The sequence below is a fragment of the Solea senegalensis genome, linkage group LG11 (genome assembly GCF_019176455.1).
Source record: "Solea senegalensis isolate Sse05_10M linkage group LG11, IFAPA_SoseM_1, whole genome shotgun sequence".
NCBI lineage: Eukaryota > Metazoa > Chordata > Actinopteri > Pleuronectiformes > Soleidae > Solea > Solea senegalensis.
Window position 1 is genome coordinate 17264433 of NC_058031.1, and position 15475 is coordinate 17279907.

Consider the following 15475-nt stretch of genomic DNA (forward strand, 5'->3'; position numbering starts at 1 on the left):
GGACCGGTCGGACTGACTGTGCTCTGTCTCTGTCTGGTGTGTTTTTTTATGACTTTAAAAGAAGACCATGACAGGGATTGCCCTAAGATTGTGAGTCATACAAACACCCACCCATTCTGTTATTTCCCACAGTTTTATTTTTAGCCTAACGTCACCAAAACACACTGAAATCCTCAGTGGTCAATGGATCTCTTGTTCTCTGGTGGGACAGTATGACTCAATGAGGCTACGTTTCACTGGAAAACAAAAATACAATATTGTTCATGATGAAAACTTTTAAATTGTAACCACAGAACGTCACATACTTGTAAATCTTCCTTAAACATTTAGCTTTGGCCGGGTTCGCTCTCATTTGACTGGAAGTTCAGCGCGCGCTCCCGCGAGGCGCGCCCCCACACAAAGAGGTTCCAACACGTCATGACGGGTGCGCGCTGACGGTCAAACCCACTCCCACCAAACTGTCCACCCTCCTCCTGTCATAACCCCCCAACACATCTGTTAAATAATTTAAATTCAAACGGTTCTCTGGGAGTAGAAATCTGATTGTCCACTTGTAAATGTAGAGATCATTTGTAAGAGAAGCGACACAGAACACCTTTGAATGGTGTATGGAACTATAGTCTAAAGCTATATATATAAAAAAATGACAATAGTTACGATATATACATATTCTCACAAGTAATATCATATGTATATGTGTTTTAAACATGTGTAATCATTTGTAAGCCCGCATTATTTGTGTCCGCTCTATTTACTTACTTTACCCAATCAAACACTGACCCCTAGCGGTGGAAATATGACATCACATCAGGCAGTGCATTGAATTCAGTTTAAACCCATGGTAAAACAACAACAACAACAACCCAAAAACTTACCCAGGATTCTCTTATTTTGAACATTTTCTCAGTTTCTTTTGGTTCTTTTTTTGTGAATCTATGTAAGCCACTTTGTTCGTTCATGTCAGTGCTGGAGAAAGACTTTAAAAAACCAATCAAGTCTTTAAATTCATTTCCCCCCCACAGTCTCGCGGTACTTCAGGTAAACAAAGTCGCCAGATCCGCGGTTTTCCCTTGATATTATGCCACCTTTACATTAAAAAAATTAAATTAAAATAAGAATAATAATAATAATAATAATAATAGTAATAACAATAACAATAACAATAACAAAAAACAATAATAATAATCCAATAATACAATGGCATTGTAGTTCCTTGGTTAAATAACTGTTCGGGGGTAAACTGCTTTTAATATTAGTGCAATAAACATTTAACGTTTAATAAACACATTTTTTGTGATACCTTTGTAGAAATCATTGGCACTGATTATAAAGCAGCTGGACTTTAAAATGATAAATTTAAAATGATTTGGAGTTCTGGTATAGTTGTTCTGCACAGTTTATGTTCAGACCTGGCAACCCTGCAGGTGAGTTGCGGAAGGAAACATAAGATGGCAGCACTGTCTTGAAAGAAGCTCCGCCAGAGTTTGTGACGCTGAAGGACCAAAGCGACTCAGTGGTGAGAGTTTACTCCTCCTTCCTCACATCGTCTTAATATGTTAGCTCTATACATTTGTATGTATGTCTTAAATGAGAGAGTGAATGTCTCTCAGAAGTGCACTTACCAGCTATAGCTAACAGTCTCTCAGGACTATAGTAATAGTGAGAGTTTCATCTATCTGTCTATGTAAGGAATGTGTCACACAGGATTGAACAATAATTGTGTAGCTATTTATTATCAGACGACAAGTCGCCATTACTCTCTGAAAAAAAACAAACATGATCTTTAGGACATGTTGAAGCCCTTCTTTTAAAGCTAACTGTGAATCACACGGAACTTCATAAAACTGAGGAAAAACTCTGAAATGAATGTGATATGTCTGCATTTCTCTACCCCCACCTGTCCAGCCAGAAGCAATTTTATATCCTTCACCTATCGGTTTTCTTTGTGTCACTTTTAACCATTTGAAAAGCAGCGTTAACACACACACACACACACACACACGCACTGTGAATAAGTGACATTAGGCTTCATATCAGCCTAAAAAGAGCAAAAATACATGATGCATGATGCACAAGACAGAAGGCTCCTTTAGTGAAACACAAGACTGTGTGTATATACATATGTATGTATCTATATATATATATACCTATATTTCATATATAGAATCAGGATTTTAGGATGACAGGTTAGGCATATAGTTGAGACGGTTAACGTTAGAGGAAGGGGCTGGGAAATTCATGGGGTGACGGTAGATCAGAGTGAGTCGTCTGTCAACTTGAAGGTTGTGGGTTTGATTCTTTAGGCAAAGGTATCAAACTCCCTGTTGCCTCTTGACTGCTGTAATAGAAGTGATAGAAAATGCTCATAGATGTGCGAATGAGTGAATGGCATATTGGCAAAACTGTAGCGTACAGCAGCTTTGAGTGGTCATCAAGACTAGAGAAGTGCTATTCAAACTGTATACTAATGTCCTCACAGCAACAGAGTGACAAGTGTGTGTGTGTGTGCGCGTGCGTGTGCTTTATGGAGAGATAATAGCAGCGGGAGGATCTGAGAGCAGTAATGATCTCAGCAGCCAGAGTGCTCACACTGTTTTACTAATTGACAGTTTTTTGTTCAGGAAAACTGGGAGGTCATTAGTTAGAATTACCCTGCTGACTCATCACATACACCGGGCAACAAGCTTGTAATTCTTCTCTCGCGATGACCCAAGAGGATATAAGTTCCTAGGAAATCATGTTTGAGTTGACATTTTGACTTTTTAAACTTCCAGCAATGTGTTTGATTCATGTTTGTCTGTTTTTTTCTCTCTTTACAAATATGATGTCCACAGTCCAATACCCCAAAGAAGTTAATGTCTTCTAACTACTTCGATGAAGCTTATTCCTCTTTTGAAAGTCGCTTTGGATGAAAGCTTCTGCTAAATGCTTTAATGTAAATGTAAGTAAATGTAATCACCTTCCAATGGCCAGCAAACATTTTTGTATGGCTCTTAATACGAAAATGAGGTTCCTGTTCATTGATGGTTAAAATGCAAACTTTCTGGTTATATGCAATAGTTACTCACCGGCAACCACATGATCATAAATCATCATGAGGCCGCACTCATCAGCTCACATGTTGAAATGACGGCGGTAATGTTTTTACAGAACTATTATTGCATGAAACCAAAATATCAGAGCTAAGTTTAACCTTTTACGTAATTTGTGTTTTGAATGAACCCCAAGTTCTTGAGTTCAACTTATTTTTTCTTCCTGCTTGATATTTGCTGAATCTCTGGTGGGCCAGCAGTAGACACTAAGCACGTTGTCACAGCGTAATCTGCAATTAATTAGCTTGATTTAATTGCCTCTACATTTTTGGATGTCTTAATATTTAAAATGCACCATGTCTAGTTGGTCTTTTGTGGTTAATTCCTCTGTTACACAAGACAGGCAACAACTTCTTCTTATTCTTTTGAACAATTTAATTATAAAGTGGGTGTGGTCTGATTTGCCTTCATCAAATTAAAAGCCGTATGATGTTTCATCATTTTATCATATAATAAAATTGCTGGCTTGAGAACAAATCATTCACCGATCAGAAATCCTTTGGGAGGATCACACATGTTCATCGGCGTGTAACCTAAATTCATTATTTATCCCAGAAAACGAATACATAGTCCACACTAGCCTGTGATTGAACTTGAGCTGGTGAAAAATGTAGCCCGCACTGCCGTGCCCCAGTGAGTTACTATCTCCCGAAAATAACAGAACAAGAAAGAAGACTCTGGATTTAATGATTGCATTTGGGTTAGAAGTAGAACTGGAGAAGATAATGAGGAGGGGGAAGGAGGAGGACTGAAGATGTTTGTTTCAGAATTACTTGTGAGATCTTACTTTTATTTCTCCTGTTCATGCATTTCATGGATTGGCCCCTGATTATAATTCTTTAACAGCTCTTCCTTTATCTCCCCGTACACAATCTGAGGTCCTGTTGTCGTTGCCTATTGGCTTTTGTCAAATTGAGCCTTGTATAAGTCAATATATTGTTTCATACATTCAAAAACATTGTTGCCTGATCTAAATGTTTTCCACTCACTGGGTCTGAGGTGTTATGTTCTAAGGATTGAAAGAAAGTAGGGGAAGAAAAGAATGAGTGTGCTAAAGACAAGAGTGGGATAAAAGAGTGTGACTGAGAGTAACTGGGTTCAAAATAAAAGCTCTTTCATTCCCACTTAAAATATTTTGATATTTTAATAGATGTGCATGCCTGCATTTGTGTGTGTGTGCACAGTGGCTACAATGATCTGGAATCTTGGTCTCTCCGCCTCCCAGAGAGAGAGGGAGAGGGAGAGCGTGAGTGAGTGAGAGAGAGAGAGAGAGAGAGTGTGAGTTAGAGAGCGGTTGCATGCAGAGAGGAGCCTGGATGAGAGACAGAACAGAAGAGAGCTGTCAAGCTACGAGGAGGCAGCGGAGAGAAGACTTGTTTTTTTTTCTAGGAATACGTTTACTCTGTATGTCAGAAGCTCATACACACACACTCTCAGAAACCTATAAACTTGATAATGTGTGTGTGAGTGCTGCTGATACCTCTTTATAAGTAGAGATTATGAGAAAATAATCTCTGGAGTTACTCCAGTCTGACTTACTTGGATCTTTATAACTTGGACTTACGCTATAATCAGATTGAAATATGTTTTTTTTTTTTATTTGTTTTTTATGAACAACAGCAACACTTTGGTTTCAGGACTTGCCCTGACTGCAACACTGAGATTTGGACTGATTTTGCGCTTGTTATAGCCTGAAGGCTGGACTCACACTTAGCTCCTGTATTTGTTTGTGTGTGTGTGTGTGTGAAGAGAAGGATGTGTTGGCCGGTGACAGCGGTCCTGCTGCTTGCCCACCTCGGGGCCACCTTGACGGGGGCATGGAGAGCATCTCAGCCAAGACTGCAGTTCACGCACTCAGGTAAGTGGCAACATTTGTTTTAATTTTGCCTTTTGATTTTAGTATTCAAGACCTTTTTTGTGTTGCTCTCTCTCTTGTCTCTCTCTGACACACACTCGCACAGGTAATCACTTCTCATTTTTCACTTTTCTTTGCTATTACTGCCCCCACACAGTTATTTAATATGTGGAGGAACATATAATACCTCTTTGTTCCTCCACATGTCTCCTTCACTTTTTGTTTTCATCTCACACTGTCTAAATTCGTCCATCTTTCTTAACAATGGAGTGGACTAGTTTTAGTGTCTTTTGAGAACTGGCTTAATTGAAGTGCTTATTTGACTCTCAGTCATATATGTAATGTTAGTGATGTTATATATTCATCCTCATTTGAAATTTTTGCATTATATTGCACAAACAAACCAACAGTTGAGCCAGATTTTACATTGTGTGAATGTGTTTGTCTTCAAGTGTCAGTAAAAACTAAAGTTGAACCATTTAATCACATGGCCTGTTAAAATTCATGTTCATGTTAACAGCTGGGCAGTCATTTCCGCACGAACCTGCATTTTACATGTTTGTTAAAACTTTCATCCACTCCCTCTGTGGCTGAGATGTGTGCTCAATAGCAAAGTTTGTCCAAAGCATATAGTTTCACACCCAAAGGGTAATCTCCTGTAATTAACTGACTCCTTGACAACAGAAACGCGCCCATGCCCCCAGGGTTTGAAATCAAATGTCTGTGTGTATTATTTTCACTTATGGCCAAAGAAATAATGATATGTTGGCAGAAATCCCAGATCCAGATCACCACCAACTAAATTATATGTTGGCTCCTGGCCACTGTCCACCACAGGGGAATCCATGCAGAGGCTTGTGGAAGACCCTGCTGACAGACACAAAACGACAAAATTGGAAAGGAAAAACTCAAAGTGAGATATAATTCAATTAGCATTCATACTGTGGTGGAGAACCTTGGCATGCATTGGTGTGCTGGTGTATTTCACCCTCTGTTCTCATCTTTTACTTAATGTTTACTTCACTGCCACTGCGCAGCAAGGTTACATTTAACACATGTTGTTGGATTATCACGCAGGTGATGAAGAGGAGCACGGGCTCCATCTTCAAGTGGTTTACCAGATAGAGAGTAAGAAATACCGACTAGTGCAGGGTCTGTGTAGTAGATGTGAGAAGGCTGATGTCGACTAATCATGACCTAGAATTTACAGCGAGAGGGAGAAGAGAATCCTTGTTGGACGGTCCCAGTTGGGAATTGAACTCTAATGAAATTTGAATGTGAACACATGTAGAGCTGATGAACCACCTATGTGTTCCTGCGTGTCCTTGAGCATTTTATAGGAGTGTGTGGATGTGTGTCAGTGCTGCTCTCTGTATTTCATAGATGTCGTGTGTGTGTATGCGTATTGTGCGGTGTATTTTACATTTATGCTCATCTCATAGTGTAGTTTTCCTTTAGGTTATGTAACTGTTTGTAACGGATCTAGCATTCTGGCATAGCAGTTTGTTAATCATTATGGCCCATTAGTTTTTGAGAAAACACTGATGGCAGTGGATGGTTTTGACTGCAGAGTTATGGGCCCAGTCTGCTTCTGTTGTGTATAGGATTTGGACCCTGGTTTAGGAGGCCACTGCAATATCCATTAGGCCACTGGGGCTGGTTTAAAGGACATTTATAGGTCTATTTTGTGGATATTTCATAGCATAGGCAGTCTGACTCAAGTTACAGTGTGCCAGAATAATGTGCATATAAACCAAATCAAGAACTGTGGCACATGCACATAGCACCCAGGCCATGGGTCATGCAGAAGAGGCGCAACTTAACGTTTAGAAATTCAATTTAGTAAGCGTTCCGTCAGACTAACATGTTCACATGTATTTTAAAAGTCAGGTTTTAGTCAGATAAACCCCTTTTTTTTTCTCATGTCATGTAACTGTAAAGATTGTTCCCACCGCATGACAAACTGGAGATGCTTCAGACCCACACTGTACCAACTAACATTTCTCCAGAATACATTTACATTTAGTGAAGAAAACCTACGCAAGAAGTGGTACAGGGGGGAAAAGGGCAAAATCAGTTTTCATTTTTCTGAATTTATTGTCTTTGGGTTTCTGGCACAAGTTTTCTTGGAGCATTACTCATAATTACTTCCATGGTTTTGCTGAATTCTTGAAGTCTTTAGGTTTTTGTGCCTCGTTCTCTCCGATTACAGTTTGCAGAGAAATACCTTCATCTCTATCTCATTTGATTCGTCATCCATCCTGGTTAAGGTTTCTGCAAGAGTACCAAGTTGTTAATAAAACACTGACAGTACACGATGAATTGACCTCTGGGTAATGGGCCCAGGTCTGTTTCACTGTACAAGAGTCACCCACGGATAGGACTTGAACCCACAATCCATGGCTTAGGAGGCCCGTGCAGAGTCATTAGGCCCCTGGGGCTTGTTGATGATGCATTTTGTTGACATTCTCACACAGAGGTATGTTCACATACATTGGTAGTTTTGCATTCATGACAGATTGCATAAAACATGAAGTGTGTACGCCTCTGCTAGGGGGCGAGCTTGTTAGTGTTAGCCTGTTACTGGTTTAGCATGTGCCATTTGAAGTCTTCTCACTATCCATTCACTTAAATGTCCAATTCTTAAGTGGACAGAGTCTAAAATTTGGCTTGCATTTCACAGTGTTTTTGTCTCCGTCTCGGCAGCCAAGGTCACACTATTCCTTGCCGTCTTGTGATCAGTATTCTTGCTTCATGTGCCTGGAAAAAACAACACACAAAACAGCGTTAAATACTTGAATATATGCATGATTATTGCCAAACCCCATCTCTATTAATGACTAAATTATCTTTCACTGAAAGTTCATGTCACCCATATGGAGCAATTATAGACACAGGCACACACACATACATGTAATGACCTCTTTATCCCAGTGTACAAATGGTAGTGCGATTTTCTGGATGATAGATGGCAGTTGGAGATATCCGCTCTCAGTACCACACACACACACACACATACACACACACACACACAGAGCTGTGTTCCTCTGACAATTGCAGACAGATAACCATGAAGAAGAGCACACTAAAAAAACTGAATACCTTAACACAACACAAATACAAGAGGATTAAAAGACAGTACATTGGCACACACACACACACACAACAAGAAAGTAGTGTTTGTCCCTGAAGTACTCGGAGAAGGTTTGGATAGTTTGTTAAATTGGTGAGAAACTTTGTTCCACCAAGGCTTTTTTTTTTCCATTCAGCATTCACTTAGTAAATTGGTTTGCACATAACAATCTAATGTTAATCAGTCACTCGAGATGGTTTTGCATTAAATTGCAAATGAGTTTGTTTGGTGTGAGTGGAGATTTGGGATTTGTCCTTTGACCTTCTGGCTGCCGGTCGGTAGCGATGAATTAAAAGCAGCCATTTAAACTCGTCCCGCTGTGTCCTTATGGACAAATGCCCAAATTGTTATGTAAATGTGAATGAGTTCCATTAGCATACAAACTGCTTGGTTATACTGCACAGTGGATAAGTTTATCAGTGTCCACCTTCAAGTGCGTTTCTGTAAAATTATACAGTGTATCGGTTTCTACGCAGAAGAAAATGTGTCACCCATATAAAAGCTTCAGTTTGAAAGTCACCTTTTTTTATCTGCAAGTTGTGATTTGTTATACAGAGTAAAAGCCACATTTTCCCCCCAATTAAACCAGTGCAATAATAAAGATACTTTTTTATGGAGCCATTCTCTGCCTCCAAACAAATCCAGATGAGTGGAGGGCGGAGCAGTAGAGCTGTGTGGTCAGTGAGAAAACCAAGTCAACAGACACACCAACCAGCAGCTGTCTGCTGATTTACATTGTAAATCTTGCAGAATGTCTTTCCTGTAAATGCTGAATAAATAGCAGTATATCATACTGTACTGTACTGTACATCACATCATTTTTGGGCTTCTCTTGAATTCAGGCAAATGAGCATTTACCAGGCTCCAGGATCTTTGCAAGACGTTGGTATCAGCAGGGGGTGCTGGGCAGCAAAGCAATCGATATTTGCAATGAATAGCGGTTGTCACTGTCTCAGCTTTTAAAACTGTATGTGTGAATGGCTTGTTTCTTCTCCGCTGCCCCTGTAGCTCACTGTGGTTGTCACTTGAATTGACATACAGTACATTATTCTTCAACTTAGTAGTGGTAGCAGTAGTAGTAGAGTAGTTTTATGAGTGATCTAAAAGTTAAGTTTCAGCTAAAATAGGCAACTGTAAACCACAACATACATATGTCTGTTTGTATTTACTATTGACCAGTGAAATGACATTTCCATACTTAAGTACTCCAACAAAATGCTCCCACATGTATTTATTGATCCAAAAATCAGGTCATGAGTCAGTGAGCAGGAGTGACCTCCAGCTCATTTAGCAACTGCCATTTTCTCATTTTGCTACTGTAAAATGACCGTCAAAAACATACAAGTACAAAAACAAACTAATCCTTTGCGTTTCTAAGCATAAATTAGAAATATTCATCATTTCACCCTCTCTGTGACACAGAACTATGTCATTGCACTTTAACAGTGTAATCACACTGTAGTTTGGATGGTTAATTTCAAGAACTTGATATTCTTTGTTAGAAATTCAGCAAACTATAATCAGCGGTAAAACATCTGGACAGAGTAATGGCAGTTAATTCTATGCATGTTATGTTTATACAGTCCATTGCAGTGTTGAGGTTGAAGTTAAAAAGTAAAACCTTGCTCTTTGTATAAGTAGTATCATTCCCCTCCTCTTTTTCTGACCTCACCTTTCTTTTCCTCCATGTACTTATAAAGTACAAAAGCCTCTGGAGTGATATTAAAAATCAAGGGATCTTTCAGTATTCATTTATTCTTTCAGATCTGTTTCTATCTAGGCCAGTGCTTTCCAGGCTCTGGGCTGGGCTTCCTGAGAGTTATCTGGTATAAAAACCAGGATCATTTGTATTATTAATTTTAACAGCAGCAGCAGTTGCCATTGCTTGTGAGTACTGAATTTGAATGAGAACTGTTTTGCTCATACTAAACTTAAGTAAAAACTCTATGACAGGAATCTTCTCATAAGAAGAACCTGATTTAGTTGACTTATTTAGAGACATTGCAAAATATCATTATATTTTAGTTGTAACCCAAGTTCTGTCTCCTCTGCTGTGTAAATCCCAGAATATTTGATGGATCAGGTTAAATATCAGTGCAACAAAACTGTAGGTTTGCACTAAAACATTAAAAAAAAAACCTTAATAATGGAATCCGTGCTTGAGGGTTTTCTCCTCTCTGACAGACAGTGGAACGAGTCCAATTACTTCCTTGCTTTGGCAACAACAACTCCCAACAACAGTGGACATGCAGTAATTTACCCTCGTGAGGTTTCTGGTGTTAATATCAGGGGCTATCTTTAGCCCGAAGCCTGTAATTAAGAGAAAAAATCTCTCAAGCTTCATATTTCCTCCATTTCCCTATAGCATTAATTTGCTCCAATCTGCCGTGCTGACAATAATCGGAGTTTCTGACCTCCTCTCTCTGCCTCTTAATGTGTGTCAGCGTTTTTATAGAACAATAACAAGATGCAAGAAAAGTGTAACTCCTAGTACTTAATTATTACTCCAGCAACCAGGGGATTTAACTTGAGTAAACTCATCACTTCAAATTGAACTCACTGAAAGCTTTTTTTAATGAGACGAGGTAAAATCAATTAGATTGGATTCAACTTTATTGTCTCTGCAAGGAGTACAAACTCGGAGGCAGTAATATATCATTAATCCCATATGCCATAGCGAACTAGACGTGGGTGTCCATGTTTTTTCCGGAAGTATATTTCTCACAACATTCCTTTCACTTTAGATCCATGTGGGACTTAAATCCACAAAGGAACACTTGACTTTCAGCCACATGGAAGCCAGAAGCAGACAGATCCGAAGTGCCAAGGCTGACTCTGTCCAATAGTTTACCTCATTAGCTGTAGATTAGGGCAAGCTCAAGCTCCAAAAATATGAGGGCGTGTAGAGATGTAGCAGATACCGAGAGATTTACTCTTTAAATAGACATCCATCTGCCACCTATTCTTCCAAAAAGGTTGTTGTGAAATCTCACATTTGTGTTTGTCCTGAAATTATTTTATTTTACGGTGCAATGACTGCAAAACATAGTCAGTTTGAGATATCACTTGAAATTCATTAGATCAAACAGAGTAGTGCCAAAACACATTAGATTGCCTTTTCAACCAACAAGCATATTTTGTATTATTTCCAAGGTGAAAAGACGGATAGATAATGTTTGAAGTTCCAAGTTTCCAAGCTGTGATCTCTGTGAGTGAAGCATTCCCTTCACATTTTGTCAGCGAGCCAATATCTTACTCAGGGGCCTTATTTTTTCCTTTCATAAAAAATAAAAATGTCTATTCAATTTGCGACAAGAACCATCCCTGATTTGTAAAATGTCTAAAAAAACAAACAAACAGACGCATGCTTAATGATCACTGACTCTGAACGTGTCACCTTTAATCCTTGATGCTACTGATCTTACATTCCCAGGCCAGCGTAAACAAGAGCAAACCACAAGAATGTGATTGTCACTGTTTTGTCAGTGATGGGAAGATGAGACAAAGTCCCACAAAAGGTTGGAAGTCGGACTTCCTTTTCCTGTTTAAACGCGGGCCAGGACTTATCAGAAAATAGAGAGGATGTGTGGTGACTGATAGAGGTTTTCATCATCTGGCCTGGCTTTAAAGCAGAGATCGGCGATAAATTAAACTCTAACAACTGATTGTAAATTCAAACCTGAACTGCAGACATCATGGCTATCCATAACCTTCAAAGGGCAGCCCCCCTTTTTAATGGCTGCTCAGTTTTAAGATGTAAAGATATGCAGTAGTTGCTGTCTATTTGCCAAAGCAAATGCCCACAGATCAAGCCGTATGTCTAAAATACTTTGAGGCCGAGCCAAGAAGTAGAAGCCACAGACAGTTTAAAGACTGCAGTGATTTTTCACTCTGGAGTGGACGTAAAGAATCTTCTCAAAAGTGTTGACTGAGCTCTTTATGTTGTTAAATCTAGACTGATGGCGCGGCTGCATGTGGGTATCAACTAATCTTTGAAGGAATAACAGTAAAGAAGTAAATTTCTCCATTATCCATCACGATCCAGTCTTCACAGAGTTACTGCTTCGTCCACCTCACAGTTCTAAACCTCCAGCCTCGGCAGCATGAACGGACACATGTGATACAGACTCCACGACATCTGAAGCTGTACTCCATGTACTCCATCTTCATGTGCTATATTTAGATATAGAATTGGGGGGGAGAAAAAACAGTAAATCATTATGTAACTGTGTGAATGTGAAGCAGAAAAAAAATTAAACTTTTCCTCAATAAATAAAGATGAGAAATGAATTTCAAGTAAAAAAGTAAAGGGTGAATGGGCAACAATGTGTATATGTAGCAGCACAGAGACACACCCAAACGCCTGATGATGATGAATAATTATAAGCACCAAGGTGGAAGGTCAAGCTGTTCACGTGGGCCTGGTCTGTCGGTGACACAGTCCAGGCATGGTATGTCTGTTTTACTGCAATGTGTGTGTGGGCACATAGGCTTAAGCATGTAGGATTTGAAACCATGAGGAACAATAAGATACAGAGTGAAGTGTTAATTTATATACATGTATACAGAACAGAGAAACTTTCAGGTAAGACAGTTCTATCTCCTACAGTTAGTCTGCACTGGGGGATGCCCTCGTTTGTTTATATTTCTTCAACAAACACAATCATCCAACTCGGGATGCACAAAAATAGTGTTTCCCTGCAGCTATTGGTGCCCAATTATCATGATACAATAGAATTGTGGTAAAACAAGGGAACAAGATTCAACGTTGACATTTAAACGCAGGAAGTTGCTCTAAAAAGTGAAGAGACAGTAATAGACATTTCAAAAGCTCCACACAATATAAAATCGTTCTCAAAATGTGTGACTAGGCTGCAAGACGATTTAAAAAAATGATCGCAGACAGGAAATAGAGGGGTTAGGAGGATACTGCCTGAAGTAGCTGCCCAAAGGCAGGCTTATACCTGCAGTTTATATCCGGTGAGTCGGAGCAGACATGATGTGGCACTGACAAATTGAATTTGAAGACGTTTGACACTGTCTGTGAAACTGAGCGCCAGGTACAACAAATCTGTTGTTTTGGTCGGTGTAATATGAAAGTAGACCATTGCTCAGCATGTGACATGTAGCAGGCAGCAATTTAAGGCACCTAGAACACCTAAAAGTATCACACACACACACTGAAAGTGTGTAATCATTGGTGCAGTGTCGTCTGATTTTGGCATAACAGCAAAGGAAAGTGATTCTATAGTCCTGCATGCTTTTGGACGTGTGTGTTGGAAATATTTTTGTGTGTGTGCACACACACTTGTCTTCACATGAGTGCCCATTTGTGTGCCTACGGGCTTTGTTCCCAGGCTTCTGCCGGCCTCCCGCTGTAATTGCACCAGTAATTGGTGAAGTGATAACCCCATTTCCACAGGAAATGTGCCCCGGTTTCCTCGCCTCCACCATTGCCACCCCCTGTCTGATGGCGCAGCCAACAAAGTCCTCCCCCCGGGAACGTCGCACCAGACAGCTTAAGCTCCCCGGGGCTCAGCAAGTAGACGAACAGATGGATAAAGACACGAACACAGACACAGGGGCGAAATTACACACATGTAGTTTACAAATACACTCACATGGACAGTGCTGTAGGCTGCAAGAATAATTGGATAGATTAATGGTAAGTGTAGCTGGATGTGGAGAGGAGAACTCGCTGTAAAACATCCGGAAAATAACAATCATTCATTCCCATGAGTGGGACGATTAAGGCGTGATACTGACATCGTCCTGTTTGTCATTTGTATGTTGTATGTCAATCGTTTTGTTTGTTTTTTTGCAACTTACTGAGTAAAGTCTCTAGAACCTGACTGTTAAAATAATACAGCAATGCCTGCTCACTATTAAAACTTGAAAACATCTTACTGGTGTACAGGTCAGCAGGTTTTTGTCACTCCCAATGTGTTATCATGGTGCCAGCAGGGAAAAGCAGACATTCATCGTATGTTTAGCTGAGTCACAGCTGAGCCCAAAAATGTTTGTTAGAAGGCAAATTCTTATCTATTTGTAAGCAACAGTTTGTTGCAGAATTACACCAATCGACCATAACAATAAAACAAATGGCCTGGTTTAATGTTATGTTTGCGTCTGTGTGTGTACGCTCTGTTTATAAGAGTTCAAGTCTGCAACTTATTTTGAACTCTTATTCATTACACTCGGGTAATTGTTAAAAGCTAAGGCAAATAAAATACCTGTTTAAGACCTGATTCAAAAGTACAAGCAAACCTCAGGTTAGATTTTCTGGAAGTCTGTTCCAGGCTTGAAGGGCATAAAAACAAAAGGCTGCTTCTTCATTCTTTGTTCTGTTCACAGAGTGTCCTGTTAGCTTCCTGGTATCAGAGAGTCAGAAGAACCACCCTCTTGCCTGGATAAATTAATATTTACATTCATTGTGTCCAAGAAGCTACAAGGTGACTTAGTGGCTAACTCTGTTGCCTCACAGCATGAAGGCAACCGTGTTAACTGCTCTCGGTCATGGTCCGGGTTCATGACCCGGTCCACGACCTTTCTGTGTGAAGTTGCCTGTGTGTGCATGGTTTCTTTCAGGGTTACTCCGCTTTCCTCCTCCTCTGTTCTCATAAAAATGCAGAGGTTGACTAACTAACTGCACTCTCTAAATGGACAGTAGGTGTGAGAGTGAATGCTTAAAGCTACTGAGGGGCTGCAGGACAGGCTAAACTTAATAACACGCTGCATACACTTTCTGGCACGTCCAATGAAGTCCAGTCCACACACTTGTTTTGCTTAATGTGCAACCTTTTATTTCTCACATTTTACGGCGCAAGATCAAGTCCAAGTGACACAGTGACACAAAGTTCCTCCTTTATAACAACAAAAAGAACACACCCACAACCTGTCGGCATAAATTGGTATTGCAGCAGCTACACAAAGAAATGGCTCCTTCAGTCTCTGTATGTTGGCCCTGCGATGGGCTGGTGACCTGTCTCAGGTGTGCCCTGCCTTTTGCCCTGTGTCACCTGGGATTGGCTCCAGCTCCCCACGAGGATGAAGCAATAGACCATGAGTTGTTTTGGGTTTTCGAGTGTGTCCGTTTGTTGAATGTGAGGACACAGATGCAGTACATGAGCGTCCTGTATGTGTGTGTGTTTGTGTGTGTGTGTGTGAGAGAGAGAGTTTGAGAAAGTGGATGTGGGTGAAAAGCAGGAATGTGCTTAGCTGTATCACACGCCACACATTTGCTCTAATCACATCGAGGTCCATCAGAGCTCCCATGACCAGCAGCATTTAATGTAATGTTCACCCCCCACACACACACACACACACACACACAAAACACATATATGCACAAACTGTGTATAAACTCATAAAATCTCCACTCATAGAGAGGTGTTG

General features: G+C 40.1%; 1 protein-coding gene across 2 annotated transcripts in view; it reads left to right on the plus strand.

Annotated features, from left to right (window-relative positions):
- The first annotated feature begins 1444 nt into the window (after positions 1-1444).
- The window catches only part of sema3h (sema domain, immunoglobulin domain (Ig), short basic domain, secreted, (semaphorin) 3H), a 53601-nt gene continuing 39570 nt past the window's right edge, over positions 1445-15475 (plus strand). Inside the window, exons 1-2 of one of the 2 annotated variants that reach the window (XM_044038749.1) lie at positions 1445-1516; positions 4842-4950. In XM_044038749.1, the coding sequence (XP_043894684.1) occupies positions 4848-4950 (103 nt within the window). In that variant the 5' untranslated portion in view covers positions 1445-1516; positions 4842-4847. Of the gene's footprint in view, positions 1517-4408; positions 4497-4841; positions 4951-15475 lie in introns of those variants that run through there. The other variant, XM_044038750.1, reaches the window with a different exon arrangement.